Source organism: Xiphias gladius, chromosome 17, assembly GCF_016859285.1.
Source record: "Xiphias gladius isolate SHS-SW01 ecotype Sanya breed wild chromosome 17, ASM1685928v1, whole genome shotgun sequence".
NCBI lineage: Eukaryota > Metazoa > Chordata > Actinopteri > Istiophoriformes > Xiphiidae > Xiphias > Xiphias gladius.
The window spans coordinates 9,857,798-9,879,362 of record NC_053416.1 but is presented as its reverse complement, the minus strand read 5'-3'; the positions used below and the strand labels follow the sequence as shown (position 1 = coordinate 9,879,362).

General features: G+C 41.0%; 1 protein-coding gene and 1 long non-coding RNA gene across 4 annotated transcripts; one reads left to right on the top strand and one right to left on the bottom strand.

Annotated features, from left to right (window-relative positions):
• On the top strand, positions 1 to 20,629 carry LOC120802572 (proto-oncogene DBL). The gene is made up of 26 exons (XM_040150520.1): positions 1 to 51; positions 2,633 to 2,767; positions 3,608 to 3,724; positions 4,139 to 4,288; positions 4,439 to 4,563; positions 4,803 to 4,917; positions 5,007 to 5,126; positions 6,374 to 6,565; positions 6,936 to 7,127; positions 7,204 to 7,384; positions 7,706 to 7,794; positions 8,802 to 8,902; positions 9,134 to 9,200; positions 9,563 to 9,678; positions 9,856 to 9,925; positions 10,015 to 10,107; positions 10,260 to 10,352; positions 11,185 to 11,310; positions 12,546 to 12,761; positions 13,061 to 13,153; positions 13,328 to 13,406; positions 13,731 to 13,773; positions 16,069 to 16,241; positions 18,351 to 18,463; positions 20,275 to 20,387; positions 20,548 to 20,629. Exons 1-26 carry the CDS (start codon positions 1 to 3, stop codon positions 20,627 to 20,629), a joined length of 3,045 nt encoding a protein of 1,014 aa, XP_040006454.1.
• On the bottom strand, positions 14,833 to 20,350 carry LOC120802573. Of its 3 annotated transcripts, none has more exons than XR_005709244.1 (4): positions 20,255 to 20,323; positions 20,059 to 20,103; positions 17,677 to 17,850; positions 14,833 to 16,249 (listed from the first exon to the last, which is right to left on the bottom strand). It is a non-coding gene; the product is annotated as an uncharacterized LOC120802573 (long non-coding RNA). The 3 variants fall into 3 exon arrangements; XR_005709243.1 differs by lacking the exon at positions 20,059 to 20,103 and adding an exon at positions 18,345 to 18,477 and having other exon boundaries at positions 20,255 to 20,313; XR_005709242.1 differs by lacking the exon at positions 20,059 to 20,103 and having other exon boundaries at positions 20,255 to 20,350.
• Positions 20,630 to 21,565: the final 936 nt, after the last annotated feature.

Here is a 21,565-nt window from a genome sequence, read left to right as displayed (position 1 = left end):
ATGGCCGAGTCCAACCCGCTGCGGGGGTTCCCCCGCCTGCGCCGGGCCGCGGTAAGATCCGCCGGGGTTTGGGGAGGTGGTAGGCTTCAAACGGGGCGCAGAGGATACTGCAGCAGAGAGATGAGGGGGGGTGGGGGGGGGGTAGACGCTTCAGTACTGCGACACAGAGGTGGGGATGTGTCCTCAGTGCAGTGCAGACGGTATTCTATATTTAAAATGCCTCCTGGCGAGGAGCCTAGCCAGATTCAGATGGCAGTTCAATGTTAAAGAGTATGTGTAGGGGGACCGGGACAGGCCAATGACAAACGCGTTCGTTTGTGTGTGTCCGTGTGTGTTTGGACCTGCAACTGTGGGTGCAGAACAGCCAGAGGCTGTGTAAGCTTTGGCACTGCAGTATGTAACTGTGGAGTGGTGTTCAAGTTGTGCAGCTTTATGTAACAGATTTGGGAACACGTCTCAAATACCCACAAATCTCAGTGCAGTTGTGAAATGTAGGTGAGCTGGGGAGACCGCAGTCATCCATCAGCATCCATTATGGCCACTGTAGGAGTAAAAGTCAAGATTCGTTACGACTACTCGGAAGGACATTCACCATGCACGTTATTGTCCTAAAGAAAACTGCTGTTGAGATGTAGGTGAACGGGAGGGAAAGTTGCGTGCGCATCCAGCCTCAGGTCAGCAGTGTCTGGTTTAAAGGTCTAAAAGCCGCTAGATGTGATGACAACAACACACAGAACGCAGAAAGCCCAAAAGTTTCCTTTGCAAGCTGTCAGCCGAAAGAGCCCATCCGTGCTAAAACACCCGTGGCCTTGGTACTGCAAGTGGAAAACAAACTTACCAGCCTTAGAGCGGAGTGACAAAAAGCATTTTGTTTGTTTTATGAGATGACAGCGTATGCATTATAGCTGGGGATAATGGGAAGGCAGTGTATCAAAAGCCAACTGCTTTAACACCGGTACAGTGCGCTTTCCCTCTCAGGTCTACCAGTTGACATGGAGTGGAAGAGGTTTATATGACCTATAAAAGTCCCCCTCATGGTTACCAACTCCTGTGCAAACACTTTTGAGGAAATGTGGAGTTGACAGTAGGGAGCATTTTGGAGGAGGGGAGATGAGAAAAAAAGATACGGTCATTGGAAAACAAGTCAAGCAGGTGAGGAGAGGGCAGTGATTGATCGGTGATCTGCTCAGTGGTCATCACTGCTGCTTCTAATCCTTGTGCCGCTGTGCTCCAACAGTATACCGATTTTGAATTTTCACCAAACAGCAGCTGTGTATTTCAACAATTATTTGCTCCATCTCTAACTGGCGATATGCAAAGCCGGGAAATCATCTGCTGCAGTAATACATAAAAACAGAGCCACGAACAGAGCACATTTCGACTAATTCACAGTTTAACTGATGCTGTGACATCTCGTCAAAGTAGTACTGTAGATGATGACAGTTTTGTGTTTGCACAAGACAAACTGTACAGTCTGTCGCGCAAGGAAGGAGATTTGAGGGCTTGCAGAGGGCGGGCAGTTGATAGTGTGGGAGCGAAGAGTGACAAAAAAGCAGAGTCAGACCGTGGGGCTGACTGTCAGGCCTGCTGGAGTAAACCATTCAGCTGTCAACGCCTCTGACCGACTGACCGACTGACTCCCCTCGCCCCCCAAGTCTGTACACTTCTGCCATGATCCAGGGATGCGGTGAAGGACGAACCCACATCGCCAAAATACTTTCATTCTATATCTCGTAATCCTGAAGTCGGAGCTCTGTTGGTTTTTTTTGCTGATAAGCATGATTTATACGCTTGGGACTCCGGGTGGAAGCAACGAAAAGCAACCTGGTGGCAGCTAATTGCATTGACCCAACGCAATCAACTTCTCGTAAATTAAGAGCATAAATAGACCTCTTTCACAGAGGGCATTCTGAAATGTTGCAGTACGAACGGCACAGGTGTATTGGATATGTGGTATTGGCGGTGCTGGTATTGTGCATGCTGTCTCACTGTCACTCTTTCGTGGTTTACTGGGACCCATGAATAGAACCGAGCCATTGGTAACATTTTTATTAATACCTGTGCTCTCCTGCTATGACTAAAAGTCTGCTCTGAAAAAGGTCCAGCAAAGTTTTCGAAAATATATATCAGGTGAGTTTGTGTGACGCTGGTGGTTGGCTGTCGGTTGTGGTCACAGCTTGTTCGTTTTTAAAGGAGCCGTCCACTCAGAAATGTGTTTTTATTATTATTACTCATCGTAAACCCTCGCCACCAGTGCCAGGCGATTTTGTGACACCACAGCTAGCTGTGAGGGCCAATTCTGGTCCAGTATGCAACTTATAGAAGTGTGATGTGGAAACTTAAAACCTGCAGCACACCAACACTGAGACTGGACTTTAATGTGAATGAGGAGACTTATCCATTTAAAATCAGCAGTTTTTTTCAATGAGGGAGGAGTAGAAGTGACTTTAAGAATATTTAACTAGATAATGAACTCTTTTGTGGAAGAAGACTATTTCTTATGTATTAAAAATGTCTGCAGGGGATCTTTAAATACTATTACCTCTCTTTTCTCCCCTGTTCCAGACATTACAGTATCTAATAATATGAAAAAGTTGAGTAAACAAATAAAATAATACACTACCTCTTTCAGACCTCATTTCCAGGCAATCTGCATTTGGTCTTGGTGCTGCGACCCAGTGGCCTGTTAAGCTCTGCCCCCAGTCCATCTTCCAGCACTGACCTGGGATTTCGCTTCAGCCAGGATGACTTCCTGTTAAAGATGCCGGTGAGACGGGGAGTGAAAACTGAGTATTGAGGGGTGGGAGAAGATTTGTATTCCCTTAAATTTGACCAGATCTGATGCAGCACAATCCCGCTAATGTTCCACACAACACAAGATTCTCTTCTCTTCTCTTCTCTTCTCTTACTAGAACAGTTCATTTCTTTATTTATTAACCCCCCGGGGTTTTTTTTTTTCAAGTTTTTTTGCAGATTTTCCATGCACTCAGTTTTATATTTGTCTAATAGTTTTAAACTGTCATTACTTCAAATGCATGGTGTCATTTTTCAACACAAACCCAGCTATAAGTCTGATTTAGAATAAAACTGCCAGGAACTAAAATTCAAGAAAAATGACACAGGCACCTATAAAAATTTATGATTCTTTAGTGATTATCACTCAAAATGTTATTCAGGGTTGTAGAAAATATTGTTTCACTATTTATACACACAAATACAACAGAAAAATGTAAGAAACTAAACTATTATACAGTTTATTTACATGTAAAGTGATTTTATTCCAACTGGTTTTTGTGCCTTTTTCATTTAAAGTCTATGTAAGTCTGTAAATCACTGAAAAAATAATTAACAGTTTTAAATATTTCTTTCAAATGGTGTAAAGACATAAATGAGATACAGTTTGAAAGCTCCACATAAGCACTTTCGACTGGTTTTCTCGGCTTCTCCACATATATCCACATGATATATAAATAAAGTTATGTTCCTACTAATAAAACATGCTCAGTGTGTTCGTCAGCTACCTTCTGGCAGACTCCAGAAGGTTAAAATGTCAAACACAGTACTGGCCCGGTGGCTGCGAGACACCTTCTTTTTTCTCTTTTTGCAGGTGGTGATGCTGCGTTCAGTTGGTGACCTTCTGCGCTACATCGACGAAAACCACCTGACATCGGACTTCACTGCAAAAGTGGAGTATTGCCAAAGTGACTGGATCGTCCTCCGCACGGTACACACTTCTGATGCCGTACTGTCAGTCCACCAGAGCATGGCAGGTTGCTGTTGAATATGAAGAAGGAAACTTTGCACCTCTGGTCTTTGGAACAGAAAATAAAACAATACAAAAAAAAATCAAACTAATAACTCAACAACTATCAGCACTGCTAAACTTAATAGATTTAGCGAAGCTTAAAGCTGTTTGAGAGCTTTACATCCTCCTAAGAACTGGGATCCATGATATTTTAATGTGAGAATTAAAATATAACTTTATGTAGTTATAAAGGGAAATGATCACCCTGCTCTTCTTACTGCCTTAGTTGTGTTCTTGTATTTAATAATTTGGCTAAAACTACTGAATCTGACGAACCTACGTGAATTAGAACTGTTCAATATAGGTTCACGTGTGTTATTTGTGTGTGTGCAGTCCATCGAGACTTTTGCGGTGACAGTGAAGGAGATCGCCCAGATGCTGCAGGGCTTTGGATCAGAGCTGTCTGAGACCGAACTTCCAGATGAAGCTAACGCCATTGAGTTCCTGCTGCACTCACACACGCACAGATACCGACAGATGAAGGTTGTCCCTCTTCTGTCTTTCCCCAGTCTTTCATTCTCGCTCTCTACCTCTGGCAGTTTTTTTGTGTTTGACTTGTATTTCTGTTTTTTGTTTTTTTTTCATTTCATGATTTCATTTTCCTTTTTGTTGCTGTTCGTCACTTTGTTTCAGGACGATATCCGGAGTGTGCTGAAAGAAGGACGCCTGCTGCTGTCCAACCTGGAAACGGTCAAGGCCTCTAAGAGAGAAGTAGAGGAGGAGAGGGATATACAGGCAGATATAGACACTGTTCAGAGGTACAGTATCAGTGAATAAGTGAAGTACAACATGAATACCAGAGTTCAGACATTTTCTGATCTTCCATAGAGAGATTAACAAGTTTTTAAAAGAATACATATGTTATTGAAAGAAGGATATATAGATGAGAGGATGTATAAGACACATTATCAGTTTGATAAACTCATCTTACTAAACCTTTATTTCACCAGGCAGCTTGTTTGGAAGGCTGAGTGTGATGTGCACATGTATGTTTTAGGCTCCTGGCTCAGCTCATAGACATGGAGGAGGCGTTTGATGGCTTCTTTGAGAAGCACCACCTGAAGCTGCAGCAGTACCTCCAGCTGCTGCACTATGAAATGAGTTTCCAGCAGGTGCGATGACTGTTGTCCGTCTCCGTCCTTCCTGAATCATATCAGTTTTGACTGTTACGCTGCTCTGATGATTATATCTGTGTGTGTAGATGGAGGAGGTGCTGCAGCGGCTCTCTGCCCAGGAGAAGGAGATTGCCTCTGTTGGAACCACGTTGGTTCAAACAGAACAACTACTGAAAGACTTGGAGACACTGGACAAACACGCTCAGGTCACAAACACGCACACACACACACACACACACACACACACACACACACACACACACACACACACACAACACACACACACACACACACACACAACAACAACAACAACATGCGCATGGCTGACCAGTTTAAAGCGACTGAATCAACATTAAAGTGAGACTATATAACTTTTGCCGAGCAGCGGCCTCTGTAGCCACAAGTGGTTATTACATGTCTGGTAGCAATATATGTAGCTTAGCTCTGTTGTTTGCGAGCCGGGTTACATATTGATGAGATAATGAGCTAAGGAGGGACCTTACTGATGAATTAAGTTACTGACTGAAGGGGCTGATAAATGAACGTAAAGTAATCGGATGCCTCTGGCAATAAATGTGGTTATTGTAGCGTCAACTTTATGACAAAAATAAACACGGTCCTGCTTCACTTTATGTAACTTAGTTTGTTTAACTCGGTGTTACGTGCACTTCTGCCGAATACAACTCTTGACGTTAGTTTACTTTGTGGCATTCAATAGTGGCCATCAACAGCATTGACAGAAAAATGTAATTCCCACACCAAACTGCCATTTCATAACAATAACTTTGTAGAAGCTGGTGTCAGAAGTTACGTCACTGGTTCAGTAAAGCGGATGCCACCTCCAAGTCTGATCAGAAGCCAAGCTGTTGCTTTGCTTCTCTCCATCATGTTTCTGTTGGACCAGGGTTTATTCTTTCTTTTTTGGTTTTTTGTTGACCCTTTGCCAATCTTAATCTTTTCTTCTTACTTGTAATCCTCAACGCTCCAACCGGTGGTAGCTCTTCCATTTTCCACAACATTTTTGTTGCAGTCACCTTACTTTTTGTTCTTTTTATGGTCAGTGGTGGCTGCCAGCCCATGGAGTGACTTGCTACCACCACCCACTGCTATGGAGTGTGTCACTAGTGTCTTTGCTTTTACGTCAAAACCTTTGTTCACACTTTGTTGCTCGGGGACACATTTGACGGTATCTCTCAGCACATCCAGACAGTGGCCGTACCCAACCATTTTACAAAAAGTAGGATTCAGCGGCAAAAATGAAAGTAACAGTGGGTTTGGTGCATTATTTTTATTGCTTGGAAATCTAACTTTTGTGTTTTATGTGAAAGAATTTACTTTTCATACATTCAAAAGTTACATCATTTCACTTGTTTATACGAAGAACTATAATAAAATGTTGGCAAACTCATTGTTTGTGTGTGTGTGTGTGTGTGTGTGTGTGTGTGTGGATCAGGAGGAGATGGCTCGTGCCCAGGTGGTGATACTGCACGGTCATCAGCTGGCCGCCAACCACCACTACGCCCTGGCACTCATCGTCCAGCGCTGCAATGAGCTGCGACATCACTGTGATGTCATCACCACTGCCGTTCGCACAAAGCGGGCGTCGCTCGCTCGAGCTCGAGACCTGCTGCGCCGCCTTGAAGAGGTAAGCTATATGACGCACAAGCAAACGCACATACTCAAAGATTTACACGGCACAAAACACAAGTAATGTAAGCTGTGTTTTTGTTTTAATATCAAAATGTTAGTGAAAAAGTCATTCTCAAAAATGCAGTTGTGCAATGCCACCAAACTCTCCTCCGCATCTTAGATTTGTGCTCCACAAAGACAACTATTGATCAAAAACCTTCAAAGGACGACCGTTAAAGTTCCTCCAGTGAATCTTTCCTTTTTTCTTTGTTTTAATCAAATTTAAACATTTGTATAACGTGCCTTAAAACATAAAATGTATGAGTAAGATCATTCATGTACATGGGTGTTTTCTAGTGTTGTATCTTTTGCTTTTGTGCGTGCAGGCGCTTCGTTGGTGTGATGAGGGAGCCTATCTGCTGGCGAGTCAGATGGTGGACAAGTTCCAAACTAGAGAGGGAGCTCAGGAGGCGCTGCAGTACTTGAGCTTTCACCAGGAGAGGGCACCGGCCGCACTGAAAAACAGCCAGGACACCGTGAGCCTGGAGTTGGAAGCCATACTCACCCCACAGCTGCAGGTAACAAACCACTACTGGCACAGACGCACAGGTGACCCACAACCCACCTCACCTTACACTTTCTCCTCCTCTCTAGTCCCAAATTTCCATGGTAACAGAGAAGCTGAACTCGGTGCAGGCCATGATCAGAAACAGAGAGCAGTGTCTGAGGAAGCTGGCGGATGTGCAGGTCCGACCCATCCAGCTGGTGGCCCCGAGGCCCGAACCTGACCAGATCTTGCAACGCTGCAAGTCACCCCTCTTCTCCCCCAAACATGGTATGAGCCTCTTAAACGACCCCCTTTCCTCACATCGCTCCTCTTGGCTTTTCGCATGAAAATAAGTCAGAATCAATTTCCAGTGCAATTTTACGTTTTTTTGAGGAATTGAATAGTAGCAGGTTAAAATCACTTTAATGGAAATGTTTTTTTTTTAATTGTCTCATCCCATATTCCTCATCATCCAGAGTGTAGAATTGTTTCCATGGAAATTAGATACCTTCTCATGGCATTTGACACACCCTGCTTTGTACCCTATTGTATAGCTCATGTGCAGTGTCTTTTCTGCATTTTCTCTTTGCACCGCCAAACTCTCTGCAGGTGTAGACTTAAATGTCCTGAACTCCAAGTTTTCCTTTGATCTTCTTCCCGGCAAGAAAGCCGTGAGGAGAAACAACACCCAACGCAAGGTGTGTGTGTGTTTCCTATTTGTGTTGTAAGGAACTTTTGATAAACTGTGTTTTGTTTTTAAAGTATTATACAAATTCATTAGATTTTCTGCCACGTGTCCCAAATGGGAGTGCAAGAGTACAGTGTTACTGTTTTGTACAGATTTTTTTCCAAATAAAGAGATAAATAGAGGTGTAAATACTACAATCATTACATTTATTGAATTACTTGTCACTACTAATACTTAGTATTTTTGCTTACAATTCCTTATTTGTTTACTGAGAGTATTGATAGTTGTTTTTTTAGCTAAAACAAGACTAAGAATCTTTAGCTATGCTAGCGGCTCTGTGAGGCTGCACTTGAGCTAAATGCTAACACCAGCATGCTAACATGTTTACAATGATAGGGCTATCACATTGATGTTTAGCAGGTATAATGGTTACTATGTTCACGATACTGGTTTAGCATGCTACCACGCAAACAATTGCTAATTAGCACAAAGCATAAAGAACAGCTAAAACTGAAGGGGAATGTCATTATTTTTGCAGGTGTTTAGTCATAAACCAAAAATATTAGACAAAATTATATTTTTACCTTGATGATGATGATGATGCTACATGAGAAGTCAGGAGATCAAAGTTGTTACAATTCATCCCCTGGGGACCATGAATGTGTGTACCAAATGTCAGAGAAAACCATCCAATAGTTGTTGAGATATTTCAATAAAGAACTAAAAAGTCAACCTTATGGTGGTGCTAGAATAAAAGTCACGAGATTGCCAAAGTCAGTAGGATCCATCCTCTGGGGACCATGAATGTCTGTACCAAATGTCAGAGCAATCCATCTAGTAGTTGGACCAACAGACCGACATTGCCATCCCTAGAGCCAAACCAGTTAAAGTTTGTGTATTGTGTTAATGAGGATAATGAAACATCTGCAGAATAATGTAATGGGTTTTAAAATATGCCAGAAATTGCCTTAGAAATGTGTCCAAGCTGAGAGACTTGTTTCATGTGTGTTTTGTCAGATCGAGGTGATGCATGATTACCAAGGCAACCGCAGCTGTTTGTATGGCCCCACTCCCGAAACAGATTCAGAGGTGGAAGACAATCCAGAGCAAGTCACACGGTGTGCAATCTTTCACCTGTCTCATCTGATCCCTGACCTAAAGCTTGACCTGTGACTCTCCTCTTGCACGGATTGTGTGCCTTAGTGTGCAGCTGTATGCGTGTAACCCATACAGGAGCTTTTCCAGCTTCTTTTTGTGCCAATGTTACAGCGTACATTGTGGCATTAAATCTTTTCTTTAGCTGTGCATTCAATTTTTGTCTGTTTTTCTCTCCTTCTCACTCTTTGCAGACATGTTATGAAGGAACTGATAGCTACAGAGAGGATCTATGTGGACGAGCTGCTCTCTGTCCTTCTGGTGAGTTTGTTTTAGATTATTTTATGGCATACTTTTGCTTTTGTCAGTTTACAGTGCAGAGCAGCAGGGCATACTGGGAGAGAGGGAAGACGATGTCTTGGTTGGACCAAGGTTTCCCCCTGCTGATGGGTTTATACCAGTAACAATGACACTTCAACTGCTCTTACTTCAGATGTGTCAGTGTCCAGCAGATAGACATGCTGATTTTCCAAAATCAAAAAGAGATGAAAACACATTCTTTATTTCCTGTTTCTCCTTATTCTGTCCAGTTCTTCTTTTTTTCTTTACTTGTTGTCTTCTTGTTTCTCTTCCTCTTATTATATCTTCTGTTACTCCCCCCCTCCCTCCTCTACACTAATCAGGGCTACAGGGCAGAAATGGAGGACCCATCCATGTCTTATCTTCTTCCCTCAGCTCTACGCAGTCAGAAGGACGTTCTATTTGGCAACATGCCAGAGATTTATCAGTTCCACAGCAGGCAAGCCACACACACACACACACACACACACACACACACACACACACACACACACACACACACACACACACACACACACACACACAGTGCTCACAAGCTGTTGCAGAGTTGTCCTTGTTTCCCCCGCTTTTCACCAATCCAATTTCCTGTCATTTTCCTCTTGGATGCTCCATTCAGGATCTTCCTTCAAGATTTGCAGAGTTGCCTGGAGACACCAGAGATGGTGGGGGCTTGCTTCCTACAGCGGGTGAGGAAACTTGAGGAGAAACATAAGGACTTAATGGGAAGCGATATGACATAACACACCTAAGTGTACATTTGTGTGTTTGTGAGCAGAAAGAGAAGTTCCAGGTGTACGAGCGTTACTGCCAAAACAAGCCTCGCTCAGAGTTGCTATGGAGACAGTGCTCTGATTCGCCCTTCTTTCAGGTAGTTACATACTGTCTATTTAACGTGATCATACATGATCACGTTCAACAGAGAGTCATTTATGATTTTCCAGTTATGCCTATTGTATTCCAGGCAGCAAAATCTGTTGAAAATGTATCTCTCGCTCTCTCTCTCTCTCTCTCTCTTGGCAGGAGTGCCAGAAGAAGCTCGACCACAAGCTAGGTTTGGACTCTTACCTCCTGAAACCAGTCCAGCGCCTCACAAAGTACCAGCTGCTACTCAAGGTTCTGTACATCTGTGATGCACAGGACTGTCAGTGATGGAGAGTCCTGTAGAAATGCATCTCACACAATGACATGAGTGTGTTCAGTTGTTTTGAGATTACATGTCCATCATTTCAGAAAATCCTGGCACCTTTTTTGAACAATTATCGGTAGCAAACCATGAAATCCAAAAAATAGGGAAACAGTTATTTTACAAAAGATTCTGCTGCCTTGATGCAAAAGTGCATCAGTGGCTGCTAAATTAATTGTCTATAACTGTCTCATATTCATTGAAGTCCTCCTGACCCTAGGATTGAGGGAAAAAAGAAGTTTGATAAATGTAAATGTTCAAGAGTAGAGAGTAAAAAGTGAGTTGAACTTTGGGCTGAAGGTGCCCTGAGTATTCATATGATACTGAGCACACTGTGCCTGCATTTTTTGGAGTCTGTTTTTGTGTGCGCTGTGATGATTAGTGTAATACTGCTTTAAAACAGTAAAAAAAATACGCCATGTGGTCAGTCAGTCTGCACTGAAATTGATTTTGTTTAGAATATGATAAATGTTGCAACCAGACTGAGGAATAGACAAAGAGACGTTGGGACAGAGAGCCAAACAATCAAGCACAGTTATACCAACGACAGGGACCAGACAGACTGAAATACAGACAAATAAGTGCGCTTATGTGGACACAAGTAGACATCTTAAACAGGCACAGAGACAAATCGAGTTGCAGACAGGCGGGCAGTCGTTTAAGTATATGTGCAGACAGTCATGCAGGCAATAATCAAGGCAAACGAGATTAGATAAATGGAAAAATGCGGACCTTTCAACCTGTATCTCCGTCCTGGTTCAGGAGCTGCTGAAGCACTGTACAGAGGAGCGATACCGCTGTGAACTCCAGGAGGCTCTGGACTCCATGCTGGAGCTGCTGAAGTCCGTCAACGACTCCATGCATCAGATAGCCATCACTGGATATCAGGTACCAGCCGGCCAAATCAATAGATATGTTAGAGTGGACAATCCTGTCTCTGGATGCTGGATTTATGAAATGTCATTATGCTTTAATATAAAATGGTCAGATCGAAGCTACTGAAATGTCTGGGAGACAAAGGGGCGTAAGAGTGGTAAACATGTCTTTTTTCACCGTAACAGAATGAATGGAATTTTTTACTCTGTAAGTGTTTTTCATTTATTCCCAGTTCGGTTTTCTCATTTAATCTGCAATATTATATTTCCCATTTACTTTCGTTTTCTGTTACCTCAGGCATAAACTGACAACTATGAAATGAGTCTCTAAAGTTTTATGAACTTGGAAAAATTACAATTAATTGGTTTCATTTATTGTTTACTAAAGAGGGAAGTTATACTCATTAAAAGTTCATTCAGTTAGGCATACTTTCGTTTCGTCTGTTCAGAAAATAGAAAATAATAAGGGTTCAAAATAAAGTATTTGCACTAGTCGCCTCAATATATTTACTATCAGCAAATGTTCAAATATTACTGTTTCCAACTGGAGATAATTAAGAAATACTTCTTCTGTATCTTTAGATTAGATCAAATTCAGCTTCATTGTCATTACACAAGGTGCAAGTCCTGAGACAACAAAATGCAGTTTGGCATCTAACCATAGGTGCAAAATAACGTAAAAATGTGCACTGCTATAGTAGTTATAATGGTTGCTTTATGGGCTCTTTTTATTTTTTAATTTATTGTGGAATTCCCTTGCAAGTCCTAAACCGAATTCCCCCCCAGAGAAAAATAAAGTATATCTCATCTATTCTTATCTTATCTCTAGCAGTGTGTTTTGCTTCATGTCTTTCTAACAGTATCTTTAACTGTTCTGCATAGACACCTTAAAATTCAGAAACTGCATCACAAAATTAAAAAAAAACAACATTATTTAGTTGTAAATAAGCACAGCTCTGTGTACTTCCCCATAGCCTGAGGTATAGTCTTTAATTACATTGTTAAATTTCATTGTAAACCCATACGCGAACATTAGTGAACCCCAATTAGTTACCTATTCGTGTTGATGGTTGAAGTGTAGTCCATATAATGTGTTTTGTGCAGCACTAATTTGAGCATCTTAAGCGTCACTCTACAGTGATCCATTTCTAAGTTCATGTTTTGTTTTGTTTTCTGTTTGCTTGTAGGTGCAGTCAGTCTATGTTACGGTCTTTTCTGTCCACCTGTCTGTCTGTCTGTCTGTCCCAGGGTGACCTCAGCCAGCTGGGCCGCGTGGTGATGCAGGGGGGCTTCAGCGTGTGGATTAGCCATAAGAGGGCAGCGGTGCGAATGAAAGAGCTGGCCAGGTTCAAACCCATGCAGAGACATCTCTTCCTCTACGAACACGCCCTGCTCTTCTGCAAGCGCCGAGACGAGGACAACCACGACAGGACACCCTTCTACAGCTTCAAATCCTGCCTCAGAGTAACAATACATAACACACTCACTTTATTAGGTACACCTAGCTACATCCAATGCAACCCAATTCAACAGCCCTACAATAAAGCCTCCCTTTGCTATGTTTATATTATGTTTTACCAGTTTTGATCCAACTCTGACTTAACTGATCATTCTGAAGGCTGCAGTTTGGGGAACCACTGAATTGTTTTGCTTTTTTTTGTTAGACGTAACCCTTGGTTGCAATTTCTAAACAAAATAACGGTGCAGAATCAGTAACCATGACAGGTTATAGTGAAATTAATGACTGTTCTCTCTTTCTGTAGATGAGTGCAGTGGGAATCACAGAAAATGTGAAAGGAGATGTGAAGAAATTTGAGATCTGTTACAGTGGTAGAGAAGTAGTTTACATAGTTCAGGTATTTGATCTTCTGCTTTCCATTTTCTACGTATTCCATTTATTTTATAATTGCACGGAGTTTCAGTGTCTGAACCTTTAGCTCTTTCACTCACACACCTATCTACTGTTCTGTTCTGTTCTATGTGTGTGTGTGTGTGTGTCTGTCTGTGTTTACGTGTGCTTGTCTATCTAGGCTCCCACAGTGGAGGTCAAAGTTGCCTGGCTGACGGAGATTCGAAAAATTCTCACCAACCAGGAGAAACAGTGTCAAGGTTTCCATTGTTGTTATGATTCAGTTGCTATCTCTATGTTTCCTTCTTTCTTTGAAATGCCTTATTTTATTTTGTTTAACTTGGGTTCAGCTCTCATTTCCTTATGTGAAGAGGCAATATAGAAGTATAGATCTATTGTCATCTTATCTTCATTACTGTTGATTCAGCAGAGTAGCCTTATTTTTTGTTTTTTTTTGGAAATAGCAGATGTTCGAGGGTTTCTATGACAGTCTTTGGGTAGAATCCAGTCTGTTGTTTGTATACTTCCGTTTCCTTAAATTAAAGCCATGCCTCTGTGTCATCTGTCCCTTGTCTCTTTCTCAGATGAGGCCCCTCTACCACTTTCAGACAACCCCCTCTCTGACAGGTGATTCTCTCTGCATGACCTCCCCTCCCATCCTCTGTGTCACCACCACACACCTCCAGGTGTGTGTGGTAGTGAGAATGGGAAGTCGCTTGTAATGCAGTCTCAATTCAGAAATTGATTGAAAGCTAGGTAAATTGAGGAAAACATTTGTCTCACCCTTAGTGTTCATGACTGAAACTCAATTTCTGAAATGATTTGATGATCAAATAACTCCTCAATTTCACCCACACACCACCTTATCTTGTTATTTTTTATAACGAAGCATTACGATTATCTGTACATGGGATGTTACAGTTATTGAATGAATTTCTATGAGTACAGTGTGTGTGTGTGTGGATATGTATTATCAACTTTGTCATTACCCTTGAGTCCTGCTATACATGACTATATTGCCCGCGGTCCTGCAGATTGCTTTAACACTGTCCCTGCTGAATTTCAGCACCATGGAGAGCGCTTCGCACTGAATCTACTGCGAAAACCTTTTGCACCAGTGCAGCTAGTCTCGGTCTTTATGACTGCTGCTGGTTTTTAATTCCACTCACCAGTTATCTACGTTCCCCTTGTCTCCCCAGTGTGTAACTATTCCTGATTAGATTCTTCAAAGAGCTGCTGACCATGATTAAGAACCACTGAATTAGCATATTGTCAGGCTGCTTAAACAGTCCTTAAGTGTGTTGACAGTTATGCTACTGATCCTGGGGTTTGGCAAGCATCTAAACATTACAGGGCGAGTAAATGATAACAGAAGTGAGTTGAGTGTACATTGTCAGATGTTTCTTAAGAGATAGATGCTCAGATACTTGTTAGTTGTTTAACGTACTGGTTTTCTGGGAGAGTGTCAATAATGGAGACTAAGTGTGTATGTGGGTGCTTGTGGAGTTTTTTTTTTTAGGAGATACCAATGATCTGCTTACTGCTAGCATGCTAGCATGTTGTGAATTTGATGAAGGACTGAGTCTTTTGAGCTTCAGAATACACAACTTGTTGTTGACTGTCATTTTGAAAATTAACAACATTGGCCCATAATTTTTTCTCAGTCAAATATTTGAAGAGCATGGTTTATTTCCTCAAAAACCTAAAGGAATGTCTGTTGATATTCTGTATGTTTCTTATTGTCAACAAATTTCACGAAAAGACCAAAACCAACCAATGAACTGATCCTACTTAGAAGGATAGCCTGTGTAGCCAAAGCCGGATTTAGCTTATTCCTCTCTGTCATAGACCTCCATTGTCCAAAAACAATTAAAACACATCAATGATCCTCACTTTTGCACTGGGTGGGATGTTTCTTTATTAACAGAGAACATGGGCACTTTAGCTTATCTTGAGACATTCTCACGTACACTGTCCCGCTGCTGCTACAACTAGCACAACAAATTTGTACTAGTCTGTGGCTGAAAATAGTCCCACACAAATACCCTGTTTCCTCCTGTCTGAGAAACATTTGCCAAAAACTGCAGTGCCCAGCTGTTTCGGGAAATTATTGAACCTTTTTGAAAGATTAAACTATATATTTTACATCTTCAGGAGGAACCAATGGGCTTGAGGTTAGGGAAGCCAGAAAATACTGAAAAGAAGATGAGCACAGGGTTGGTTTTGGCCTTTTCATGGGATTTGTTGACAATATAAAATAATGCCAGCCTTATCCTTTAAGTACATACATTCACAAAGACTCTCAGTTCAGTTGTCAAAGTATCTGAGCATGGGATGATAATTATCAGAGATTGTCTTGTGGGACTTTTTGATTCTTACTAACAGATGGAGGATGCAATACTGTGATTGTCTGTCACTTTTCAATTATTTGTGTACACAATATAGTCCTAGGTAACATAGCATTTGTGAGTAATTAAAAACGTATTTTTCAGATGGGTAGGTTTTAATCTATTCAGATAAGTGACTTTCAGATATTTTCCTGTGATTATATTCATTTTCTTTCTATATCCTGGGCTATATCGGACAACCTTCACCCATCTACTACTTAAAGCAGGTTAAACCACATTGAATTATTTGCAAATGCTGTTTAATCAAGGCCTGGTATGTGTGTAAAACACTGAAAACTCAAAATAATATTTCCATATATTGCAGTGATCTCTGATAAAATTTATATTTGTGTCATAAACTCAAATATCCTTTGAAATCAGACACTGAAATATATGTGATTGTGAACTTAACGGAATGCTGTGTTAATCTGCAGAATGTGGATGAGCTTGTTTTGTGACACAGTGGATGTTGTTGTTGTTGTTGTTCGTTTTGTTTGTTGTGGTCGTGTCTTGTTCCCATGGTGATACTGTTTAGTGCATCAGAGATGTGTGTGTCGTGGGGTGGAGCGTCGGTGGGAGGCTGCTCAGCGTGTCTCCCTGTTCCTCACAGCTCCTTGGCAACAAGCCACTCCCACATGCTCCGAGGGGAGGAGTCAATGCACACTGGTCCCGCCCACTCTGACCCCGTGGTTCACTCACCCCGACGCAGTGAGTCGCTGTTAAATCAAAAATCAGAACATACACACACAAATACACAAATCAATTACTTTTTTCCAACAGTCACTTCATAGTATTTTTGTCTTTTCTTTTGTTTTATTTTCTACATTTTCTTTTGATTAATGCTTTAACAAATTAATGAAAAGGCAGGGCAAGGCAAGTTCATTTGTATAGCACATTTCATACACAAAGGCAATTCAAATTGCTTGATATAATGCATTAAAAAATTAAAAGGAAGGACAATACAGCATAAAACATTAAGATGTAAAAGAATAGAAACTTTTTTAAAGGAAATTAAAAATTTAAGAACAGAGACATAAAGACAGAATAGATGAGGATGATGAGTATTTAAGGTTCAATTAAAGGCAGTGCAGAACATAAACGTTTTTAACTAACTCTGTGGTGCACAGTAACTAAATGCATTCTGGGAACAGTTAGCAGCCCTCTACCTCATGACCTGAGGGTCCAAGAGGGTTTTTTATGGTAAGAGACAATCATAGGTGACTTTGATCATAAAGCATTGAGAGATTTATAGACATGCAGCCAATGGAAGCTGGAAGCCAGTGCAGAGACCTGAGAACTACAGTGATGTGTTCACTTTTCTTGGTCTTTATTATGACTCTAGCAACAGCTTTCTATGAACTACAGTTGTGTGAGAGTTTTTTTCAGGAGACCTAAGAAAAAACCATTACAGTTATCTAACCCGCTGAAAATAAAAGCATTGATTAGTTTCTCTAAGACCTGCCTGGACATGAATCCTCAGATTCTTGCTATGTTTTTAATATGATAGAATGCAGACTTTATAATTGTTTTGATGTGACTGTCCAAGATCACATTAAGATTTCTGACATGGTTTTTGGTTTTCAGGGACATAGTCCAAATGAGCGTTAACTTTCAGCCTTAATTCTTAAACCAAACATCTCAGTTTTGTCTGCATTTAGCTATATAGAGTCCAGTTACATCCAATCATTAATTTGTTTAATTTGTTCAGGGAGGTAAGTTTGGGTGTCATCTGCGTAATTATGATAGATGATATTACTGTTTTGTATAATGTGGTCTAATTGAAGCATGTAAATATTAAATGGAAGAGGACCAAGGATTGACCCTGCCTGGACATGAACTCTGCACATCATATTGGTCAGCTCAGATGTATAATTAACAATTGACACAAAATAGTTCCCGCCCTGAAGATTTGACTTGAACCACATCAGAGCCCAACCCATTTTTCTAGTCTGTCCAATAATATTTTATGATCAACTGCTTAAAAAGCAGCATTTAGATCTACTGAGACTAAAACTGAAACCTTGCCTGAATCAGATTCTAAACAAATATCATTCAGAATCTTAATGAGAGCTGTGTCGGTGCTTTTGTGGGGCTGTAATCCAGATTGAAACCATTTGAAGTTCTTTTCAATTATTTTACTTACAAGTGGAAGATTTTATATTGGTCTGTAGTGGGTAATCACAGATGTATCCAGACTACTCCTTTGTAGGAGAGGCGTGAGAAGCTTCTCATTTGCTTTTCTAAACACTTGGTCTCCAGTTGGTCTTCAACTTTACTTTCAACCTTAGATTGTCTTTGACTGGAATTTGCCTTGCATCTAGGTGAAACATAGAAAACACACCAACTTAAACATAAGATATGTAAAACATAAAATACATTATCATAAAAATAGAAATATGTAAACAAATGCTAAAACCTACAGTACAGACTCATGAGCATTTGACTCTTTGATGCCATGTAATAGAACAGGCAATGACTGACTACCAATGGAGTTGTAGAAGAGTTTTGTGAGGTTTTTTTTTTGTTTGTTGTCAGTTAAAGTGCCTAGATTTTGTACACCAAGATTTTCAAATGACTTGACCCTTAATAACAGTCAGTGGGAGTGTAGGTCAACCAACAGATCTTTATACAAAATTTCCTGAAGCAGAAACAGTGGTTTTTATTTTGGTTAAAAATGATTGGTAGCTTTCATGAACGCCCTGAATGAAGTGAACAACATCTTTGTCACAAGTGCCTTTTTTCATAGTGGATAGATCATGGAATAAAATTATTGATCAAAAAGTATAACGCTACAGTTTTCAGTTGTCTCACCTGCAGGTTGGCCTGTACCTGCTCACTCAGTGGTGATTTGCGAAGGCCTGGAAGACTGGGGTGCTACAGACCTCTCCAACCTATCAGACTCAGAGGAGGAGGATCAGCCTGCCCCACTGGTAAGATGTTGTAACTGTCAAGGCACAGGTAGTACTGGAGAAATGATTTGCTCTTATGTCGAGGGGGATTTATGATCACTAAGCCTTGTGGGTATATCAGCTACTAACAGACCACAAAAAGTGCAATCGGTTGCCAACACCAAGGATGGGTGGTGGGACTGGGCACGGAGTCCTCTTGCACTGCCAACCGTACACTAATGACTGACAGCTAGCAGCCAAATGAAAAAACTAACCTTTCCTATTGGTATTTTTGTGAGTTTGATATTTATGTACCGCCTCCAGGTAATAGCCATATCCTTGGCCTCTGTCCAACAACTAACAAAAGGTTTCAGCTTATTCTGCCAATTCACCTTTTATATGTTACCAAACAAACTGCCACCTATATCAAAATAAAGCATATACAACCTTAAATAGTGTTACAAACTACCTTGAGTACTGTGTGACAAAGTGTAACTTCTTTTATCTTTAAGCAATGCAAGTGTTGACTGACTGAATCAAGTTTTACTAGCTTACCGTAGCTGTGTGTGCTCGCTGCTGAGGCCATTCAGTATGACAAACCGGTACAAACTTGTATACATGACTCAACTGTTCTTGACTACTGGGGATACCAGCTCTTGTACACACTTGCTTCCCTCAGCGCTTCCCGTACATGCTGAACGGTAGCCTGTACACCAAAGAATACCGCAGGGACCAATTAGGAACTTTGGGGCTCGCGGGATTCGTTCAAGTACCAGAGTAGGACAGTATACTCAGAGCTTGTTAGCCTGTGAACCTGTGGATATTAATCCTGATTCCTGCTGCCTTTGGACTTTGGAGAGACTTGGTGCTGCAGTTTTGGTTAAGTTACACAATTATTAAAAATCGTTTAGCTTTTAGCATCAACTCCAGGTCATTACTTATTTCTGCTACTGTTATGATACAACATACATATTTTGTTTATTTGCTTTAAAACAACAAAGGTAGCATCAACACAATTATCACAGTAAGTTAATGAAAAAAACTTCCTGATTTCATAATTTATCAGCTTTATGTAGCCTGCAGCTTAATATTTTGGGAGGATAATAAAGCAAATTGTTTTATTTCCACGCAATACTGACACATCACTTTAGTGTGTCCCACACTCTTTTGACCTGAAAGGTTTACATCGCCAAGTACTTGAAATACTCGGAAACTTGAAATATTCTACATGCCAAGAATACTCAATACATCAACACCATCAAATCAACACCCGGTATATACTGAGAGAAAATAACACTTGAACATCCCGCCACTATGACAGCTCGCTGGGAAAACACAAACAAAAACAAAACCAAAATAATTCATTGATGAGGGCTATTAGCCATTGTCCATCACCTTTCCAACAAAAGGGTTCCTCTATACCCTGCTGCACGCCAACATTCTTGCATTTCTTTTTTTCTTTCCTCCTCCTCTCTCTTGCTCTTCTCCCTTAGTGGCTCATATTAGATAAGGCAGGTATTATCTAATAAGAGGCCTTAGTGGGCTCATATTAGATAACAGCTGCCTTCTTGACTATCAATGGGACTATTCACGAACATGTGACTGTGACGATACACTTGGTGGACGATGAAACTTACTTTGCCCGTGTGCTGAGTCACATCATAAGGGGGTTTTACTCAATCCTAAATTGGTTAAAAAAAAAAAAAAAAGACAGTTTGCAATGGAACCTGCACTCTATATATGTATCTGTCTATCTGTCTATCTCTAGATGTAGATTTAGGATTGTTGTGCATGAGGAAAAGTACTAAAATGCACTGTTCTCTTGAGTTTTACCTGTCTTTCTTCTGTTCCAGGTGGCAGGCAGGTACAGAGTCATGGTAGAGAGCAGCATGGCCAGCACTGATGACATCATTTTCAACTGTGGTGATGTCATCCATCTGCTCCATGAGGACTCATCAGGAATGTGGTAATATAGACTAAGTGTTTCAGAAATGATGACTACAGCCACTTTAAAATTCAGATACCAACAAGTCTGTAGATGAAAAAAAAAACGAAATGAGGATTAAATTAAGATTTGTTGAAACGGTGACGTTTTTTTGAAGCTGTGTTGTGCTGTGTAATTACAGGATGGTGAGGAATATAAGTCGCGGTGAAGAGGGGCGTGTTCTGCCTGGAGACCTGCACAGGATTTTGGGAGAGACCTGCTGAGAGCCAGTCAGAACAGAGGATAGATGATGCTTGTGTCCATTCTCCTTCTGTTATTGTCTCTTATCTGGCTCACTCTCTCACTACCCCTCCACACACTCGCGCACACACACACACACACACACACACACACACACACACACACACACACACACACACACACACACACACACACACACACACACACACACACACAGAATCACAAATTCCATCAACTTCCTGACCAAAAAGGGGGAATCAGACTGCTGAGACATACATCATGAGATTGAAGCACAACATCAACCACGAACTTTACTCTTCAATCTACTGTGACACTGTTCACCTCAGAAAGCTTACAGATTGGACATCAGAAGACTGTAACAGTACGAAGACCATAAATGGGACCTCACAATACCAGAGCCTTCTTTATCTTTATCTGTTTATTCCAGCATTCATACAGTAGATTATCTGAACTGAAGATGTTGAATAGGGGCTTTTATTCATACACACAGAATTGACTTTTGTTTAAGACTTCAAGTTTTATCATGTCTATTTTCTTATGAAATACCATTGAAATCATGCATTTACCTGCCAACATATCATTACTGTTCATGTGCCAAACAGCTCAGCTAATCATTGTGGCTTCTTTTGTAGAAAATAACACTGTCCTTTATGGACAATAGCTTTACCTTGTGGTGTCATTGAATGAATTTGAATTGTCTTTCTGTCCAACAGCTACATCACTGTGATGTTACTGTATGCAGAAATCGCCATGGTTACTCCACCTTTTTGTGGAGCATCTGCCAGGTGTGTTCACATGAAATTAGAAAGATAATAAGCAAACGGAAACAAACATGAAAATACTGGGTCAAGATATTACAGGTCTTGCATGCGTAGCAGGTTTGTTCTGCCACACAGTGATGTTGGTGAGGGATGTACATGTGGAAATGCCACTGCATA

Coding starts and splice junctions, on each gene's coding strand:
- LOC120802572 (XM_040150520.1), top strand. CDS start 1: ATGGCCGAGTCCAACCCGCTGCGGGGGTTCCCCCGCCTGCGCCGGGCC. Junction 2,768..3,607: donor ACTTCCTGTTAAAGATGCCG/GTGAGACGGGGA, acceptor CTCTTTTTGCAG/GTGGTGATGCTGCGTTCAGT. Junction 7,385..7,705: donor CCTCTTCTCCCCCAAACATG/GTATGAGCCTCT, acceptor AACTCTCTGCAG/GTGTAGACTTAAATGTCCTG.